At 38.6% G+C, this 19,841-nt stretch overlaps 1 protein-coding gene across 2 annotated transcripts in view; it reads right to left on the minus strand.

The window, feature by feature from the left end:
• ple (tyrosine hydroxylase ple) overlaps positions 1–19,841 on the minus strand; it is a 245,422-nt gene that overhangs the window by 62,995 nt on the left and 162,586 nt on the right. For both annotated transcript variants that reach the window (XM_090383463.1, XM_090383464.1), the window contains exons 8-9: positions 10,411–10,556; positions 207–342 (exon numbers count right to left, since the gene is read on the minus strand). In XM_090383463.1, the coding sequence (XP_090239589.1) occupies positions 207–342; positions 10,411–10,556 (282 nt within the window). The remainder of the gene's footprint in view (positions 1–206; positions 343–10,410; positions 10,557–19,841) is intronic.

A 19,841-nucleotide genomic window follows, 5' to 3' on the forward strand; every position in this document is an offset into this window, starting at 1 on the left:
TAACATCGTTGGAAGTTAGTCTCGGTCGTGGGTTGCTTGGTTTATCCCTCCCACTCCTGCGAAAACAGGATTTTTCATTCAACAGAACAGGCAGACCGAACATATAATACACGCAGTTTACAAACAGTACATAAAGCCTTAGTTGCTTTCCTACAGAAAAATGAGGAACAATGCTTTTACTGTGTCAAGGTGGAGATTGTACTTACGGTTCAGGAGAGTGCATCGGAGATGATGCATGGCGCACGTACTGAGTACATTGAAACACACGAAATGCCAAACTAGCCAGGAAGTCACGTGCCGTTAGTAGACCAGCAGCAGGACGCAGCATAAATCCAGTTCGACCTGCGAAAAGAAACATATATTTTGGTTATAATGTTGTTGAAAAGCGGGCTATTGGGTAGATAAGGACATAGGGACAGATAAGCAAGAAAACATTTGCTAAGAAATCCAACTGGTAAGAAATGCACAGGTTCTGCTTGAACATCGCCGGGTACATCTCTGTTCCATTGTAATATGTATATACATTCTCTCAGGCATGTAAAGCTGTGCTTGCTACCTGGGAATCTAAAACCCTGATGGAACTGACATTCGGGTGACATTAAAGACAAGTGGACCTAATTTCGGCAAAGTACGGTCGGTCTGTGACACTCAAATCCTTGCTTGCACCTTTACGATAGTGGGACTGTTAGTATAACCGCCTCCTTACGGGCTACTGCTCAATGGAGAGCAAACTTACGTCCTTGGGGATAGTGGATGAACCCCTGTTTGCCTGCGGGGAGCAGGAGACCTGGTCTCGCCTCTTCCGTGATTGTCCACTTTATGAGGACCTTCGCAGAACCCTTATCTCTACCATTACCTGCCAAAGGATCAAGAATTCCACTTCGTGAACAGCCAAGAACCTTGCCGTCACCCGTTTTGCTCAGGAACGCTTCACACCCGTAAGCTGCTCCTGGACTGGCGCACCCTGAAAACATTGCCACAGCTACTAACTGAGACCCGTGTGCAACGGTTGATGTATAACCCCCATGTGCAACTCCTGAAATACGGCATCTGTCACATTGGAGATAACCATCCAGGTGGGAACCAACTTAAGCAGAGATAGAGGTGAACGCCAACACCACACGGAGAAATGTCGCCCCTCTGTGTTACCAAGTAGTACTAGATGGTAGATGACTCTCATCAACCAGTGCAATAATAACACTTTGCTTATTGGAGTCTTCAAGTGGTGGAACCCATTTAGTCTCTAGAGCAAAGTTCTGGCAAATCTTCCACCCATCTCTTCCATCATGCAGTATGATTGATGCCTTTTGAGGTTATTATGAACGACATGGTGAGGTCCATTCTTCCTTACATTTCGAGGGTGCAGCTCCGAAACGGTATTCGCAGGTCGGCCGTTAGAGAGATTCTCTGGATCGAATCTATTGGTAACTCTCTAGGAGGTTTCCAGATCAGTTAGTATATAATTTGTTGCCTCTACTCTGCCAGTCTGAGTAGTGTGTATGCGGAAGGGGGGGGGGGAATTGTCCCGCGCCACGTTGTCAAGGAGATGTGCATGTTCTTACCATATGAACGATGTATCCAAAGATTTCATTACTTCATACAGCATGTCCTCGCCACCTTTTCTTACTTCTGAATATACTTACTACTTACACTTACACTTCTGAATTCATGACAAATATGAATTGTCAAACTAAGAGAATAAACTTATTTGCGAAAAGGTCTAAAGCTCCCAATCACTTCCTGTCATTTCACAAATATACGTGGTCTCAGTTCTATTCTCAATGATGCCTATTTCCACTTAGTTTGCCAAACCCCATACACTTTTTCTGGCTGAATCAGTTATCGGTTGATCTGCTCATCTCAGTTGCCCGAGTTATTCACTGTGTGATTCCTATCTTTTCAAAGGTAGTAGTTGTGTATATGTCGGTCCTGATATACCCTGTCAGAGACTGTCATTTGGAATCTTCTCTTCCTTAAAATCTCTCTACCACATTCTGTGAAATTCATCTGTTTCCTCTTTCTGCCAACTCCACTAATCACTTGGAACTTTTTGACTTCTCTCTTTGAAACCTGACTTTCTGTAGTCCAACTTTCCTAACAGGGAGGTAATTTTCCTTGGTGATTTTAATGGTCACAACACCAGCTGCCTTCCATTTTCTATTCCCACTGACCCAGTCGGTCAAGGTGCTGAGGCTTTTGCAATTACTAATGACCTCGCGCAGATTATTCATTTACCTACCAGAATACTAGATAATCCTAATCATGCAGCCAACACGCTTGATGTTTTTCTCACAAACAACCTTTCTGAGTACATGGTCGAGGTGAGTTGTGCTCTAATCACCTCAAATCACAACTTGGTGATGGGTTCTTCTCCAATGGAGCTTTCTTTTGTGGCCATTCTCAAACTCATGTTGTTTAGCATTACAAGAGTGCACAATGGGATGATCTGCGAGATTTCTTTTCCTTGGTCAGATTACTGTTTCAAATCTTCTGATGTCAACGTTTGCTCAAATCGTGTCAGTGAATTTATCCTTGTATGGATGGAATCTCATTATTTCTTACTACACCTTAAAATCTCTTCTTTTATCTAAATCGTGATTTTCCAATAAATGTGCTATTCAAGTGAAGAATGTGGCATATCGTATAACTGGATTGTTTCCAAATCTCCATGTTCATTTTCTGCCTATAATAAAGCTCGCAACAATTTTAGAGCAGATATTAATCAGTCCAGGCTAAGAATAGAAATCTTGCTTCTTGTCCAAATGGTAGTCGAGCATTCTGGTTTCATGCCAAAGCTATTGGCCGTAAATTTTTCCCATCTCTGTTAAAACGAAATATTTCTACTGCGACTTCAGCCAAAGGTAAAGCTGACCTGCTAGCATCCTATTTTTCTTCCAACTAGTGAGATGCAACAGGGATTACCTTTATTTTTTTGCTATAGGATGGCTTCTTTCCACTAACTCTCCTAGTTCAACGCGTTAACGATTAATTTTTAACGACATAATTATAAGATATATTAAACGTCTTCCCCACTGTTAGAACAGTAGCGGATTTTAATGTTGTTGGACTTTATGTTTTCCCTACTGACAGGGGGTTGATGGTTGGAACCCTGGGTTGAGTTGGACGTCCAATATTGATACCATGGGGTTGTCCTGCTACTGTTCTGACAGTGAGGAAGACTTGTATCATTGTTACAAATTAATCGTTAACGCGTTGGACTAGGAGAGTTGGTCGAAAGAAGCCATCCTATAGAAAAAAAATAATAATAAAGGTAATCCCTGTTGCATCTCATAAGATAATAGAATATAGATAAAATTTAAGCATTTAATAGCTCTTTATTGTCAAACTTGCAACTAGTGCATTCATGATCTTGGTAAACCACATCCCACCATTCCCAGTACACTCCATTCAATGCCTCCTTTGATCTTCCGTTACAAAAGGATGTCAAAGATTTTGATCAATCTTGGTGCTAAAAAAGCTCCAGGTTCTGATGGTATTTCTCCACTTGTTCTCAAAACCTGTATTCCTGAACTTACTCTTGTTCTGTTTCGCTTTTTTTTCGCTTTCTTATTCCAAAGGTGTTTTTCCTTCTGCTTGGAAATTTTCTCATATCCAACCACTTCCTCAAAAGGGTGACGAATCCCTCTCATCCAGTTATTGTTCCATTACAACTTACTTTTACTCTACAGTAATGGAGAAATCAATTAACCGCCTACTCTTAAACTATCTAGAAACTTTCCATATGATCAATAATCGCTAGTATGGATTCCCGACAGTGTCGATCCACTGGTGATGTTGCTTATGTTACCCATCTATGTATAAATTCAGTGGAAACGTTTGGTGAAACTAGAGCAGTTGCTCTTGACATTTCAAATACTTTTGATCGTGTTTAGCATAAAGGCCTTCTAAATAAGCTACCATCTTAGGATTTGCCAACTGTTTTTGTAATTGAGTATCCAGTTTTTCTCTCTGTCCACTCACTGTGGGTGATATTAGATGACTCTCTCTCTCTTCTAACTTCTCCACTAATGCTGATGCTTCCCAAGGTTCAGTTCTTTTTCCTGCACTTTTCTTCTTGTATATTAATGACCATCTTCCATTAACTGGAAATCCCATCCATAGTTTTGCTGATGACAGCACAATGCATTCCACCTTCCAGTTTGTGAAACCTTGCTCTGCTGAAACAGCACCCACTTCTCGAATATCCACTATCAATTCCTAATTCCTTAAATGCTGATCTTCAGATAATTCTGCAGTGGGGCAAAGATAACTTAGTTGATTTCAATCCTACTAACGCTCAGTCTTGTTTTCTATCTCGCAAAAAATGATTCTTCTGCTCCTATGCTTTTCTTCGATGACACTTTGATTTCTAGGAAAGATCATAAATCTATATTGGGGATCACCCTGACTTCTAATCTCTCTTGGCATAAGCACATCACAAATATTGTTTCCTCTGCCCCAGAAAACAGATTTTCATCAAATTTTATGATAAAAATAGAATTTTGCTTTTAGAAAGATTTATCTAAAAAACTGGGTTTTCTCTTTCGCTCTCGGCGTTACTTTTCTTCCAAACAGCTGTTCACTCTGTTAAAATCATAAATCCGACCTACCATGGAATATTGTTCCCAGATCTGGTGCAGTGCCCCAAAACCTCTCTCTCAGGCTTCTAGATTCCATTCAAAAGAGGGCAGTTAGGTTAATTAATAACTCATCTCTAACAGAGTCTCTCTTCTCTGCCTTATAGACGTTCTGTCTCGGTTGCATGCCTTTTCTATAGAAACTTCCATGGTCACTGTTCTTCTGAATTGATTTCTGTAATTCCCGCTCTCTCTTTCAAAGCAGTCCGAACATGTGCCGCAACCAGTCAACATCCTTTTACTGTCCAACTTCAAACTCACAGAACCAACTTTACTTTACTTTTTTTCTTCCTCATTTATCCATTCAACTTCCCTTTTCTGGAACAACCTTCCTTCATACATATTTTATGAAAGTTATAATCTACAGAAGTTCAAATCTAATGTCAACACATATCTTCTCAACCTTCAACCCATGCACGGTACTAAGTACTATAAGTTTTAATACCTCTCGCGTTTGGGAGTAAAAAAAAAAATACGTTTTTTTTCAGAAAACAATTTAGGTCACTTATACGTTATGACTAAATATGATTAAATTGTCATATTTAATCATTATATATGTTTACTGGCGCATATGTACTTTTTAGAATGCATAGCTGCTTGTATATGATCGCTACTTATTCCTAAAGAATTACTTTGAGAGAAAATCATCACTCAAATGACGAAGGAACGTGTCTCAATTTACTTCTGTTGTAATTAAAAAAATTACAGAAATAAATAACCGATAAGCATCTTTATTGTAAGGTTTCTAGGTACACGCAGGTACCTACCTTTAGAAACCCTTCACGGCACTAAGCCAGGGATTTTCGTCTTTGATCGACGATATCTTCAATATAGAGAAAGAAGAGCAATTCCTAGTTACACTCCTGGCATTTTCTGTTAAAACTACTGCTTGATAGTTTTTCCTACTCTTAAATCATGCGCGAAAGATCTGCTGTAGAGGCTGTTGATTAGTAGTACCTAGCAAATATCTCTAGGGTCGCGTTCCTTGCATGTTACTTCGAAATTATTTGCTTATGAGGCACATTTATAAGTCCTCTGCACATTTTCCAAGGCTTTCAAAAAAGTGCCTTTTCACTGCTGTGCTATAACGGTAATACAAAATAATATTAAAACCTTAAGGTGCACTGTAGCTTTTGTTTTAACGTATTGTATATTAAGGCATGATAAAAGTGTTGATATATGCTTTCCTCCCCCACTTAATCGGTCCTCTAAGTAGAGAAGATCTAGTCAGGATTTGCTCTCTGTTCTAATGATCTGTTATTTACCCAGCCGTTTCCTTTGACTACAGAATCTTAGAGTTTTCTTCACTGTGTCGTGAAAGTCAAACCATCGTGCCTGAGTTCTCTTTATAGATATTAAGAAGTTCCATAATTAGACTACAGGAAGGCCTCGCATAACGAGAGTTCGATTAACGAGATTTTCTGTTCACGCTATTTGAAAAATTATACCACTTTTCACTTTACACGATGCAAATTTCCAGTTAACGTGATCTTTTTTTTTTTTTTTTTTTTTTATGCGATAGTGGAAAAAGATTTGAATCGCGCGTTAAGCTTACCGCGAGTAGTACGATCAATAAACAAACGTTAGCCTGCTGCCCGCCTCGGTGTGTTCCATCGGAAGAAGATGTGTTACTTGTTTGTCTCCTGCTAATAAAGTCAACGCACACTTGCATAAAAATTCAAATTTTTAAATGAGCCAGATGAAAATGTTGCCGCGAAGGAGATAACGGTAAAAGAATTAAATGAAATCTTTCGTATCGCATAGAACCTCAAACAAAAAGTTTGATGTTCTCTGCGATATTTATTTCGCCAGGGCCCAGAGAAGATTGTTGTCGGCTATCGGAAATTGATTGATGAAAAGAGAAAGTCAACACTGTTCAAATATTTCCGCAACAGTCATTTCTTCATTGTGTATTTTATGTCAGAGGTTCCCAAACTTTCTCGCTTCACGGCGCTCTTAGTGTCTTAGTAATTTTTTCAAGGCGCACTCAGACCAAAAGAAATGCCTAACAGTTCCGCTTAGTTGTTAGGTCCAAACAACTTAATAAGAAATGTTGAAACTGTGAACTACCTCGAGCTAGTAGTTCGCGCGGTGTCCGACAGATGTCGAGTATCGCTGTGTTTCCCTCGAAAATTTAAAATATTCCGCGGCGCGCAGTTTGGGAACCGCTGTTTTATGCAATAAACATTTAATTCCATAATTATTTTCATTATCTTTTACATTGTATACACTTAAAACGTTATTTAAAAAGGTATTTTTAAAATTTTTCATGGACATTCCAGAAAGTCAAAGACAAATTATAATTTTTCCTATTGGTTATTGTATTCGATTAACGCGTTTCCGTTTTGCGCGATGCGCTCGCGGGACGAATTAATCGCGTTAATCGAGGCCCTCCTGTATTCGTAATGGTTTAATTTTTTGTCTTCGTCTTTTATTCGATTTTCCTTAAAAGTATCTTATTTCCATAGTTGGAATCTGACTTCACTGGCTGTCATTAATACACAAAGATTCATGGTTTTAAATTAAAGTTAGAACAGAAGTTTATGCATTCAAATTTTATCTTTTATTGATTCTTTCTTGCTGTTAACGGAACTGGTTATTGTATGTATAATCTTTTTTTTTCTTTTTTTTTTTTTTTGTGGCAAATGTACAGTGTGATAATTTTGAATGAAAATGGGAATAACTTAGATTAAAAAGAGTGATAAAGATGTAAAATTTACAAGTAATTTATTTAATTTATCAAAAAAGAGGTCAAATGATCACAACGTAATAAGCACGATGAGCATGTTCGGAAACACTGCCAGTAGCTTGTGAGTGACGCTGTCTGTTGCTTTGCATTCTTCCAGAATGTATGGATTATTGTTGTTTGTTATTGTTATTTGGTTTTTTTTAGGAGCATTAGCAACTAAGGCCATATTGCTCCGGGGATATGCGGTGGTCATTCCCTGACCTTTCCGCATCTTCCGTATTTGATGGTCACGGGCTCGAATCCCGGTCTAATCAAGAAGCGTGTGCTATGCACTGCTGCTCCTGCCCACCTGGCTACGGAGGCTCCTCCGCTTATTTTTGTAGGCATTATCTTTGGTCTATTCCCACAAAACGAAGTCTAATGGCAGAAAATCTAACGGGGCCATATTCCTTTTGAAATATTGCTATCTCCGAACAGGGTTGTAAAAAAAGATATTAAATAAATATAAAAGGTTAACTCAGTCATAGACGCACGCGAAGTGTGACTCGTTGCTCTGTCTTGCTGAAACGACGCTTTGACAATCTCGTCCTCAGTGAGGTGCCCAAGGAATTCATGGACTGTCTTCTCTGGAAAAAAAAATGGACCCAAGAGTCCTGCATAGGTCATTGCACATTTCACTGTATTTCAATTTTGTATGTGTTTCTTTACAAGATGTAGAGGAGTTTCATATATTGCATCGGGGTTTTCGTGCACCATACATTCTGAGTTTACATACCCAGTCTGATGAAAATAGTTCTGATCAGAGAACGAAGTCCACTTTTTCCAGTAACCGCTCACAGTATGGGGGCAAAAGTTGCTGCATGACATGCACTGTGTATAGAAACACGTTTAATTTCCTCACCGCTGCATGGCAACTGAATCTGGAACGAGTTTGTTTGGTGGAACAGGAACACTCGCACCAATGCTGAACCATTGTTCATTTACTGCTTACACTGCGTATGCACATTCGCAGTTTTATAGGTTGTTGGCAGATTGTGACGTTAAAAACTGGGATTATAGAATGATACTTGTAAATTTAATGTTTAGTTACTCAAAGTTATTCGCATTTTCATGGGTTTACATTAAAATGATCACCCTGTATTCATAATTTCTTCATCACCTCTGACTTCGTTACTTTAACAATGGTCAACAAAATGACTTTTTAAATCAAAATTAAAATTTTTTTAAGTCAAAGGTATAAACATACTTTTCTAAACCAGTTTTGCAAGCTGATTTCAAAAATCTTTTCAATAATTTTCTCTATTTTTCCTAGTACGAGTAGTTTTCATGAGACGACTGTTGATAATATCAGTACAGATTATTTCATTACAAAACACCATTTTTATCTCTTTTACAGTTTAAACCAATATACTTTATACGCATAGTGTTATAAAGTGTATTGGTTTAAAATAATAAGAGTACACTGTTGTAAAAAAGATATGTACAATTTTAAAATGTTGTGCACATGACTCCTTTTAGTACACTTCGTTCAGAATGTCACGATACAGAATCCAGCAGTAGTCCGCCAATATACGATCGTTCTAGAAACCTTGGTAGCAGTTTTCCATTGGGTTAATATCTTGATGGAATAGTTCCCCCTCCCTGCTGTATCAATGTTTTCGGGAAAAAAATGCATAAATACGAATGCAAGAAATTAAGTTTCAGTGACATACGGCATCCCATTTCTTTATATGCATCTAGCACTTTCTGAACTCCATTTTTGCGTGCCGGAAACCTATCGCTGCCCAAAAAGTTTTCAAAAAAGCCATTTGAAAGCTTGTCATATTTAAATTCTAATACATTGAGGCAGAAGCTTTCTAATTTTATTTCAGGCCCACGAAACCTTCCCCCTCTTTCACAATAGTGATCTTTTGAAAATTTCTTATTAAGTAATGAAATCAACTCAAATTCGCCTTAATCATCATTTTCACAAATTCTTCGTTAGGCTAAGCTTAATATAGAGAGATGGACGGAAAATTTTTCATTGTGCGTACTAACATACTGCACACTACTTGTTCCTGGTTGATATGTGCTTCTTTAATACCACTCACATCCAACTCATATAATGGTCTTACGGTAGAACGGCTTCCATAAGCATAGGAAACAACAATATCTTAAGCACCCTCTTTGCATGCGCATTAACATAACAATGACTTTGTCGTCATCGTAGATATTTCCACTGATGTATAATGTACCGAATTGCTTTGAGAAATGTCTTAATGTTATGTGTCTTTTAGAGAAGAGATGGATTGCATCTTAAGTAGGGCGGCTCCTAAACGTTAGTTCCACTCCTCCTTGTTGCTCTGTAATGATGCCCTCATGACTAGCACAGTTGGTAGGATCGCCGTCCTCCCCACACCGGGTAGAAAAGACCCGAGTTCGAGTCCCGTCGATGATGGGAGGAATGTTTATGAGCTCCTTTACACAACGTGGCTGAATTAGTCGGTCTCTGACGAGGGTAGCATGGTTTTTCGTCCAGCAAACAGAAAATCGACCTCAGAACACACGCAATTTACAGACAATATACGGTGCAATATTGCCTTAATCGCTGATGCTTCTAAAACCCTACAACAACTCTAATGATATACAAAACTCTGTAAAAAGGCCAGAAATGAGTGTAATGCTAGGTTTCTGCGTGTTGTTTAGTTGTTTCTGGCTACTTTGCTACTGAGAAGACTGCTTCCCACTACCCTTCCACTCCACAACTATGTGCACGTACTGTCCTTTGCGGACTAAATCCCGCAACCACAGGCAGTAGTGAAGGTCTTATGGGTGCCAGCATTCCCGTACCATCGACGCCCAAACAATGGTACCGGCAAAAGATTCAGCCCATATTTACAAAGAGTGAAAAGATGGAAAAAAAAAGAAAAGAAAAAAAAAAGTGGTCTAATTCGCAGATGCATAAAACCTTACAACTATAGGCCCTCGGTCTATCTGTGATATGCGAGGATTGCAACGTGCCTTCATTTTCTTGGAAGGTCTGTATGATAATAGAATGCTCTGCATTACAGCGTACAAGTATACAGAGAGAAATCGAATGCTTACGCTTCAGGAAGTTTGATACGTCTTCCAACTGAGGAATGTTCTCCGCACTATAACCGCACTCTCTTTCTAGGATTCGAAAAACCTCCACGTGCTGACGGCAGGTATGAGTATTATATAAGGTTTTGAGTTGGCGGTAAGACATTCCCCTGTAAAGAGAACAGAAATAAATGCGCAGAAATTTCTCTCACATGTGAATTATCTATGAGCATTGAGGCAGAACACCGTTTATTATTATGGACATGATTGTACAATAAATTCCGGAATTTTCTGTTGGTCAAGAGTGCCCCAAGTTAATTGTAGCAACATATGACATTATATAATTGTACATGAAATAATAAGATAATTTTAGAGAAGTGGTATATAATATCTTTATTGCAATCAGTGAAAATTTTACATGCATGTCTGATGCAATATCCATAACAGCAACAATGCTAGGGGTTTAACATTAAAAGGAACTAAAACACAAGTTGTAAACCGGGGAAACGAGAAACATTATTTTCCCCCCACAATGGCAGCGTACCGATCAAGGAAAAACAATGACAGCCACTCAGTTGAAGACGAGAGCTGCTCTCTGATGATACTTCTGTAGGATTTGTCCTCGGTGAATTTCTTGTAGCCAACATCCATCTCCAGTACGTTTTGGAACATCACCATTGGGGAATCTGTCGCCCTTCCTGAGCCTCCACCACGGACTGTAAAGAAGGGAGGGTTTTCGGCGGGGGGGATTCTTCAATTATACATCTGCCAAAAACTTGGCATGTTGATTTCACACGTTATCATTTTAATTGAGACGAGTAGCAGAGGGTGAAGATCTGTTCTTAGACTTTTCTGTAGTTTAGAAGTTTGGTGATATCTGACGTGTTGTGTGAAGGGTGGAAGTTTGTGCTTGAAGAGCACCCAACGAAGAAGGCAGTTTCACAACAGTGATGGCATATGAGGAACAGTACAGCATATAACAGTGACGGCATATGAGGAACAGTACAGCATACAGCTGTTGACTGTTTACCATTGAGTGCATTCTGCTACAGTTTAACGAATAAAAGACATTTCATATTCTGTGTTCTCGCATTTAATGATTGACTTACATTTTAGCATTTCTATTTATTTTTTTCTTTGGTGTTTCGGACCGTTGTTACTAGAATGCACATGAATGTGTCTCCGGTCTCTGTGAATTGCTTCTGGCCTTTGGTAAATATCAACGGATATTTGCGCACCAGTGAACACCAATAAAGATTATTTTTATTTTAAAATTTTATTTATTAGTGCGATGCGTAATGGGAGTTTTATCTCAAAAAGAATGTACTTTCATTTTGTCGCCTGCAGATTTTTTTTTTTTCTCAGGTGCACTGAAGAATAACACTTTGAATAAATTGAAACAGTATTGAGAATTTCATTCGCGCTATTGACGAACATATTCTTTCTAGAATGTGTTTCTGGAATACATTCTATCTGTATATTCACGCTAAAAACAGTGAATGTCTACCCATGCAGCACAAACCTTTCCCAATCAGAAGTTACGACATACCAACATAGAATCTGTGTACTGTGAGGTACTTAGACACCAAAGTAAAATGAGATTGGGAGTATGCGGTGGACCAGAAGATTGTGAAAAGTATAACTAGAGTTTCTACATGTAGATTGGATGGGTGGGCAAGTGCGAATGTCTTATGTATGATTTTAGATTTTCCCTTATTGAGTGCAGCAAGTGAGAGGAAAATCACCATGGGGGTCACAGTTTTTAAATAACCTAAATGAGTATTATCTGTGTCAGCATGTTAGAGAAAATTATTAGGGAAAAGAATATTCTAGACTCTGAACGTTACCCAAGAAACCAGGTAACTTCGTATGGCTTAGTAGGTGGTAATCACGGAATTCTAGGTTGCATGATAAGACTACAGGTCACAATTAAAGTCAAAGGTATGGGTTTAATTTCAAAAAGGAGTTAGTTTTTAAGGCATTATATGGCCTCTGTTAACTGTGCATTGGGGCACGATAGTTAAGTTAGCAAGAGCACTAGGCTGTACTGGGCAGTGTGTCGCGGTTCGAGCCCGACCGTCGGTAGTTTACTTTTCACTGCGCAGTTAGCACATGGAATGAATACATTAGAATTATGCAATACAGTAAACCCTCGCTAATCCGGAGTAATTGGGGTGAGGTCATACGGATTAAGCGATAATCCGGATTAGTGAAGCAAAAGATAGCCCTAAAAGGTAAAAAAACTTAGAACACAAATAAATGGAAAATTTAATGATATAGGTAGTGCTGATGAAAATAAATAAAAAAATATATCACTGTAAAGCCTTTATTTAAAAACTATAAAGAGACAATATATTTATCCATCGATAGATGGATAAATGTATTGTCGTTTTATACATTTATATCATGCGATATATTTGTATTGCACGCCAACGCCACTTGATCGTTGCTGTGAATACTACTTAATTTATACAGCTTCTTCCAGCAACACCTCTTTTGGCTTTTTTAATGTCTGTCTATTTGATACACTGCTTTTATCACTCTCCACATCGAGTTTTGAAGGAAATGTCTTTATAGATTTTTTTGTTTTTTTAATATCTGACAGTCTGTTGGCCATTCAGAATTTTTTTTTTTTTTTTTTTTTCTCCAGGAACACCATTTTCAAGTTGCTCTATCACTTCGGGCTTGTTAATGATAGTTAAAGTAAAGTGTTTTCTTTTTATTCCACTTTTTAATTCTTTAAAACCCATAATTTTATAAAATATGTTAACATATGTACATATTAGCATTAGTAGAGGCATATGATGCAAGAAAGCAAGCTTATTCAGCATCAGCCAAAAAAACAAAAAAAAAACCACCACTCCCACTTCACCCCTCTGTTCGTTCGAAATACCTGTCCAGCCGAGCCCTAAATTTGTTTAGGCTATCACTTCCACAACAAGGGATGGAAGTCTGTTCCACCAACCAACTACCCGCTGGCTAAAGGCAAATTTCCGCACATGTATCCTACATCTGTCTTTCCTCAATTTGAATTTATGCCCTCTCAGGTGATTATTCTGAGCAAGAGGAAGAATTCCATTGGCATTGAGCATGCTCAAACCATTCAAGGCCTTATACACCTCTATCAGATCACCCCGCCGGTGCCTAGTCTCCAGACTCTGTAATTTGCAAAACTTAAGCCTTTCTTCGTAAGGACAACCCTTTGTTCCATTCGCTAATCTTGAAATGAGACCTCCAGACCTGTATACAGTGCTCAAGGTGTGGCCTGACCATTGCCTTATACAAGGGAATAATCACCTCCCTATCCCTGCTAGAAACATTCCTGTATATCATTGACAAGACACCATGAGCTACTCTTGCAGCTCGTCTGCAGTGCTCAGAGAACTTCATATCTGCCTGCACAATTACCCCCAGGTCCTTTTCATTCTCTACCACTGTCAGTGTAGTACAGCAGAGTTGATACGTTGCTCTGGGGTTACTGTTTCCCATATGTAGTACTTTACATTTGTCAATGTTAAACTTCATTTGCCACCTCTCAACCCATCTGCTCAACCTTTCCAGATCCTGTTGCAGCAGCATAGCATCAGTAGTGCCCTTAACAACCGTGCCAACCTTTGTATCGTCTGCAAACTTGGACATTAAGTTTGATATACCATCATCAGTATCATTTATAAATACAGAAAACAACAATGGACCCAACACTGAACCCTGAGGAACTCCACTAATAACATTAGTCCACGTTGAGCAGTGTCCATTGATTACCACTCTGTCTTCTGCCACTCAACCATCCCTTTACCTATAGCAGCAATTTGCCTCCAATGCCACACTGCTCCAATTTGTGCAGCAGTCTTCCATGTGCAACAGTATCAAAAGCCTTTCTAAGATCCAAATATATAATATCAAAGTTATTCCCTGCATCCAGTTCTTTTGTGACTACATCATAGTATCCAATCAGATTGGTCTGGCAAGACCTTCCCTTAACAAAACCATGCTGTGTCTGAGCTATAACTGAATTCTTGTCTAGATGATCCTGCAGTGCTTCTTTAACCAGTGCCTCTATTAATTTTCCTGGAACAGAAGTTAAACTAACAGGTTTATAATTACTTGTGTCAGCCTTTGATCCTCCTTTGTGAATTGGGGTTACATTTGCACATCTCCAGTCTATGGGTACCTCCCCTGAGTCCAAAGAAGCTCTCATAATTATGGCTAGGGGTTTGCTTACTTCCTTTGCTGCCTCCTTTAATATAACTGGATAGATCTCATCCACCCCGGGTGCCTTTTTTACGTTTATCCTCAACAATTTCTCCTCCACTTTCCTCTCAGTTATTACAAAATCATCTAGCTCATTGCCAGTGTTTACTTCATCTACGACATTCCCCTTCTTGAAAAACTCCTCATGTGTGAATGTAGATGCAAAATACTCGTTTAGTTTGTTAGCCATCCGAGCAGGATCCTCAACTGTTTAACCATCAATATCCAGTGGACCAATCAGATTCATCCCTTTCCTTCTAGAGTTTAAATAGGTAAAGAAAATTCTTTTCTGTTTTTCTTTGCATCCTTTGCCAAGGATTTCTCATAATCTGCCTTTGCCTGCCTAATCTCCTTTGTGACTTGGTTACAGACCAACTTATGTCTATCATAGGCTTCCATTTCACCCATTAATTTGTATGTATCCCATGCATTTTTCTTCTCTGCCATATGTCTCATTAGTTCATCTGACATCCATTTAGGCCTGAACCTTGAACAATATTTCTTAGTTGGTATGTAAAGTCTGGTAGCTTCCAAGATTAGTTCTTTGAATGCTTCCCATTTTGAATTCGCTGTTGGTAACATCATCAGTTGGTTCCACTGTATAGAATTTAAATACTGTCTCAGACCATCGTAGTCGCCTTTACGAAAGCAAAAACCCTTCCCTTTACCTCTGATGGTAATTACCTCCTTGAGTAAATCCCACTTCAGCACAGCACAGCACACTGTGATCACTGCCACCTAGTGGTTCCTTTATCTGCAGATTCTTAATGCATGAAGAATCACTACTGATAATCAGATCAAGAGTATTGCTCCCTCTAGTTGCCTCCAGAACGTGCTGATGTAGAAAACAATCATCCAATAAATCCACAAAAGCCTTGCTAGTGTGTGAGTGACCAACCCACAAATTCCAGTCATTATCTGGGAAATTAAAATCCCCCATTATAAGACTCTCTGATTTACTGGCCCACTCTATACGGATTAATATGTATATGTATAAACTCTCTAAACCCACTCTATATGTATAAAGAAGTACACAAATGAAGCGATATAAGCAATAACATCCGTCCGACTCAGAGTCAACAACGATATTGAACAACACGCAACATAATGTAATGTACGTTCCGTCTCTCTATCTCTCTCTGGGCAGTCAATCAGCACGCATGAGAGTTACTCATCTGCCTTCCTAAATCCCATGTATCTTTCAAAGCATTGCTTCTCAAACTATCTGTGGTGAAGGACCAGTTTCTTTTATTTCCAATCCGTCGCGGACATGTACAAATTGTGTATTTTACGAAAGTACATTTGTACTTTCGTAAAATACAAATTTCGCGGAGTGGTAACGTCCGCGAACAATTTCCAATTCGTCACGGACGAACTGGAAATTAACGAAGTGTGATCCGCAGACCTGTGACGGTTTGCGGACCACACTTTGAGTAAGCACTGTTTCAAAGTACTCAACTGTGAACAGAATTTTTCAATTTCGATCCGGATTATCCGATATCTGTAACCGGATTAGCGAGGGTTTACTGTACCTTTTTAAAAACCACCTTTAGAATGTCTTTAGTCACAAATGCCGATTAATCGGTTTTTGTGACTTAAGTCCGACTTCAGTACCTGCACCAGATATATGTTTAGTTGAAACGTGGATGCAGGAATCTTTACAAGATGTTTTCCTACTGCCGAAGAATCTCAGCTACACGCCATTCATGACATCAAGAATTAATCGTAGAGGTGGTGGGACAGCAATAATTTTAAAATCCAAATTTAAAGTTTTGAACACATACAACTCTAATACTTTCAACTTTGAAGGAATTTCCCTACTAATTCAAGTTAAGGAATCTCTGCTTCAAATTTATAATATTTATATTCCGCCTGGACCTACTGATGACATCATTAATGAAGTAATAACCTGGATCACCACTGTTCTTAAGCCTCAAACTAACATCATTATAATGGGCGACTTTAACCTTCCCCTGCCCAAATATAATCTACAAATGAAGCTGCTGTCTGACTCATTTTTAGTTCTAGGAGCAAACAAAATCAATGTCCCTGTTACAAGAGGTAATCAAGCGCTTGATCTTGTATACTCTAACTTTCCACTGCATGAAAAATCTAGTACGAACATTACATTTAAATCTGACCACAAAAGTATAGAACTGCAAGCAACAATTTGCTGCGGGAATCCTCGCCCCCCTCTGGAAATCACTAAAAGAATATCATCAATTAAATTCCTTCAGAAAGAAAAGTTTTTGCAGCTCTTAAAATACTACCCATGGGATTCTCTCAAAAATATTCCTATACAGGACGCCACCTTTCTTCTTATAAAATGGCTGAATCAACTGAAAACAGAGTCGGCATCCAAACTTGTTAGAATATCCTCTCACTCCAAACCTTGGTTCAAATCCCACCTGAAACCATACTTTAAAAGTAAGCAAAAATACCACAGACAGTGGAAGAAATACGGCACTTCATCAGCACACATAAAATATAAAAAGAGCAGAGCTTTGTTTCAACTCAAAAAAATTCAGTCATACAAAAATTATGTTATGTCCACGCTAAAGCACAATAAAAGAGCACTTTCTACAAAAACAACAGCTACCTTACAGCATGATCTAGTTGTTGAATGGATAAGATGCAATATGGAAACAAGCAGATCTGACATTTTCACTGAAGATTTACAAAACAGATTTATAGCATTTAATTCCTATGAACAAGCAGACAAAGTGCAACATGATGTGTCTCCGAATCAAGCCCTGCTAATTAACCAACTTGTGAACAAAAATACAGTTCAGCGTGCAGTTAACCAAATACGCCCAGATAGTAGTGAAGGCCCTGACGGCATCCCTGGTTTTATTATTAGATTGTCCAGCGTATACATCATTGATTCGTTAGTGCATATCATTTCCAGGTGCATCTGCCAGCCATTCCTTCCAAGACAGTGGAAAACTTTCAGGATTACGCTGATTCCTAAAAAAGCTTGCAGAAATAACCATCCCGGCCATCGACCAATTGCTATTTCGTCAATAATCACTAAAATTATTGAAAACATTATGCTCCCATATCTTCAACATGCAATCTTCGCCAAGGCACCTGTCAATATGCACTTTGGTCCCAGAGGGCGCTCCACAACAACAAGCCTAGCTGACACCATTGTACGCATCCAAACTGCATTTCAAGACAAGGCACAATGCGACGTATTTTATTTTGACATCAAAGGTGCTTTCGACAACATAGATCTCAAAAAAGCTTTTCAAATACTAAAAAATCACTTTCTCGTTGACACAATGATTATTTCCTATCTTCAATACAGCCTAAATCGCAGACTTCTCCTCTTCCCCACTAATACTGACGATATTCTCGTCACAACCTCAACAGGCATTCCCCAAGGAGCCGTTCTCTCCAGTACGATATTTTCAGCATCTCTTCAACCACTTCTACATGAAAATCCAAATCTACTGGCATATGCTGATGATTTAAAGTTATTTATAACCTCCAAAGCCAGTGATGATATTCGCAAAGTTATCAATGATGCGAACTCACAGATTTGTGAAATCATCAAGTACCTGAAAGATCTCAATCTGAATATAAATGCAAGCAAATCTGCTCAAATTACTTATTCCCTTCAGAAACAACCCAACCACATAGAAATAAAAATTGCAGATGTCCCAATCCCAAATGTTTACGCTCACAAAGACCTTGGAGTTGTTTTTGATAAAAATCTCTCCTTTAATGCCCACTATTTATATGTTGCTCAAAAAATTCAAAAAGCAAAATGGCTAATGAAACAAGAAACAGCAGCGATTCAAGACAGAAAAACAGTCATTAAGCATGTTCAAAGATGCATCTTTCCCATTCTGTCCTATGCTTCCGAAATCTGGTCTGGTGCTCCTCAAGTAACCGTCAAGAAATTCCTTGCCCTAGAATATTGGGTTCTTAGATGGCTCAATAGGAAGCTTCGCTTTCCACATACAATATCCAGGCAACAGCTTTATAAAAACCTAAAAACAAAGCCTCTGCAACAGATGATCAACGAGTCTGGAGTCATGCTTCTTGCAAAGATAATCACCTCTGCATGCGATTCACCAAACTTAGCCAATATAATAGCTGCCCCCAACAGGGAAAATACAAGAAACCAGCGATTCAAATCCAACCTCTCCAGGCTCAAACAAATGGACAGAATGTTCCCCAATGCATCTCTTCACTTCATAAATCATCACAACATTGATTGCAACAGGTTAATCAACTCTGAAGCCTACAGGAGTCAGATCTCCGATGAAATGAAGAAAAATAATCCAACGCAGTAATGGCAGCTGAAAACTAAATGCCCTGTTCTACAATTTTTTTAAATTCATAACTAAAATTCCTAGCCATTGTTAATATCTATATAAAATTTGCTATGTACATATACTTTATATCATTTCCTCTGTATTCTTATCTGCCCCTAGCCATGTGCTGTGATGGGCTTGCTGTATTTGCAATAAATGAATATTTATTTATTTATTTATATATATATATATTTAAAAAAAAAAAAACCATATATATATACCAGTAAGAAAATATTGTACGAAGAGGATACGGAAATCGATGAATATGGAGATGACCAATTTAATAGATCTCAAAAAGAGGCAGAGACGGTTACAGAACAAAAAACCGCTGAGGCCTATAACAGCTACAAATGGATCTCTAACAATCACACAGCAAAGCATAGACTGGCAAATGCTGTGTTAGAAATCGCTGGCTAAGAGTGCAAAGAACGGGGACAAGGAGGAGTTTATTTATATAAATACAAAGGAAAAACAAACCTGATAAGACCCTTGCATAATGAGTATAGGAAAGCCTTAGATAACTTGCTGACAAATTGAATAACTATTTCGCATGGAATTTTACAGACGAAAACCCTTCATAATGAGGAGTGGATGTGCGAGTGAGGCTGAACAATATAAAATTAGCGATATTATACTTGTTTATTAAAAATAGCTTTCGAACCTAAGGGCAATTAGGGTGCCCATATATCCAGTAATTTTGAAGAAGGCAACGAAAGAGTTGATTGAACTATTAAAGTTAATTATGAGGGCATATTGGGATTCGGAGTAGATTTTGGATTGGGGAAACGATTCAAAGAGCAAAGCGGGTAAATACAGACTGGTCATGGATTCGGAGTAGATTTTGGATTGGGGAAGCGATTCAAAGAGCGAAGCGGGTAA

The sequence above is a fragment of the Mastigoproctus giganteus genome, chromosome 10 (assembly GCF_048544385.1).
Source record: "Mastigoproctus giganteus isolate SK-2022 chromosome 10, ASM4854438v1, whole genome shotgun sequence".
In the NCBI taxonomy this organism is placed as follows: Eukaryota; Metazoa; Arthropoda; class Arachnida; order Uropygi; family Thelyphonidae; genus Mastigoproctus; species Mastigoproctus giganteus.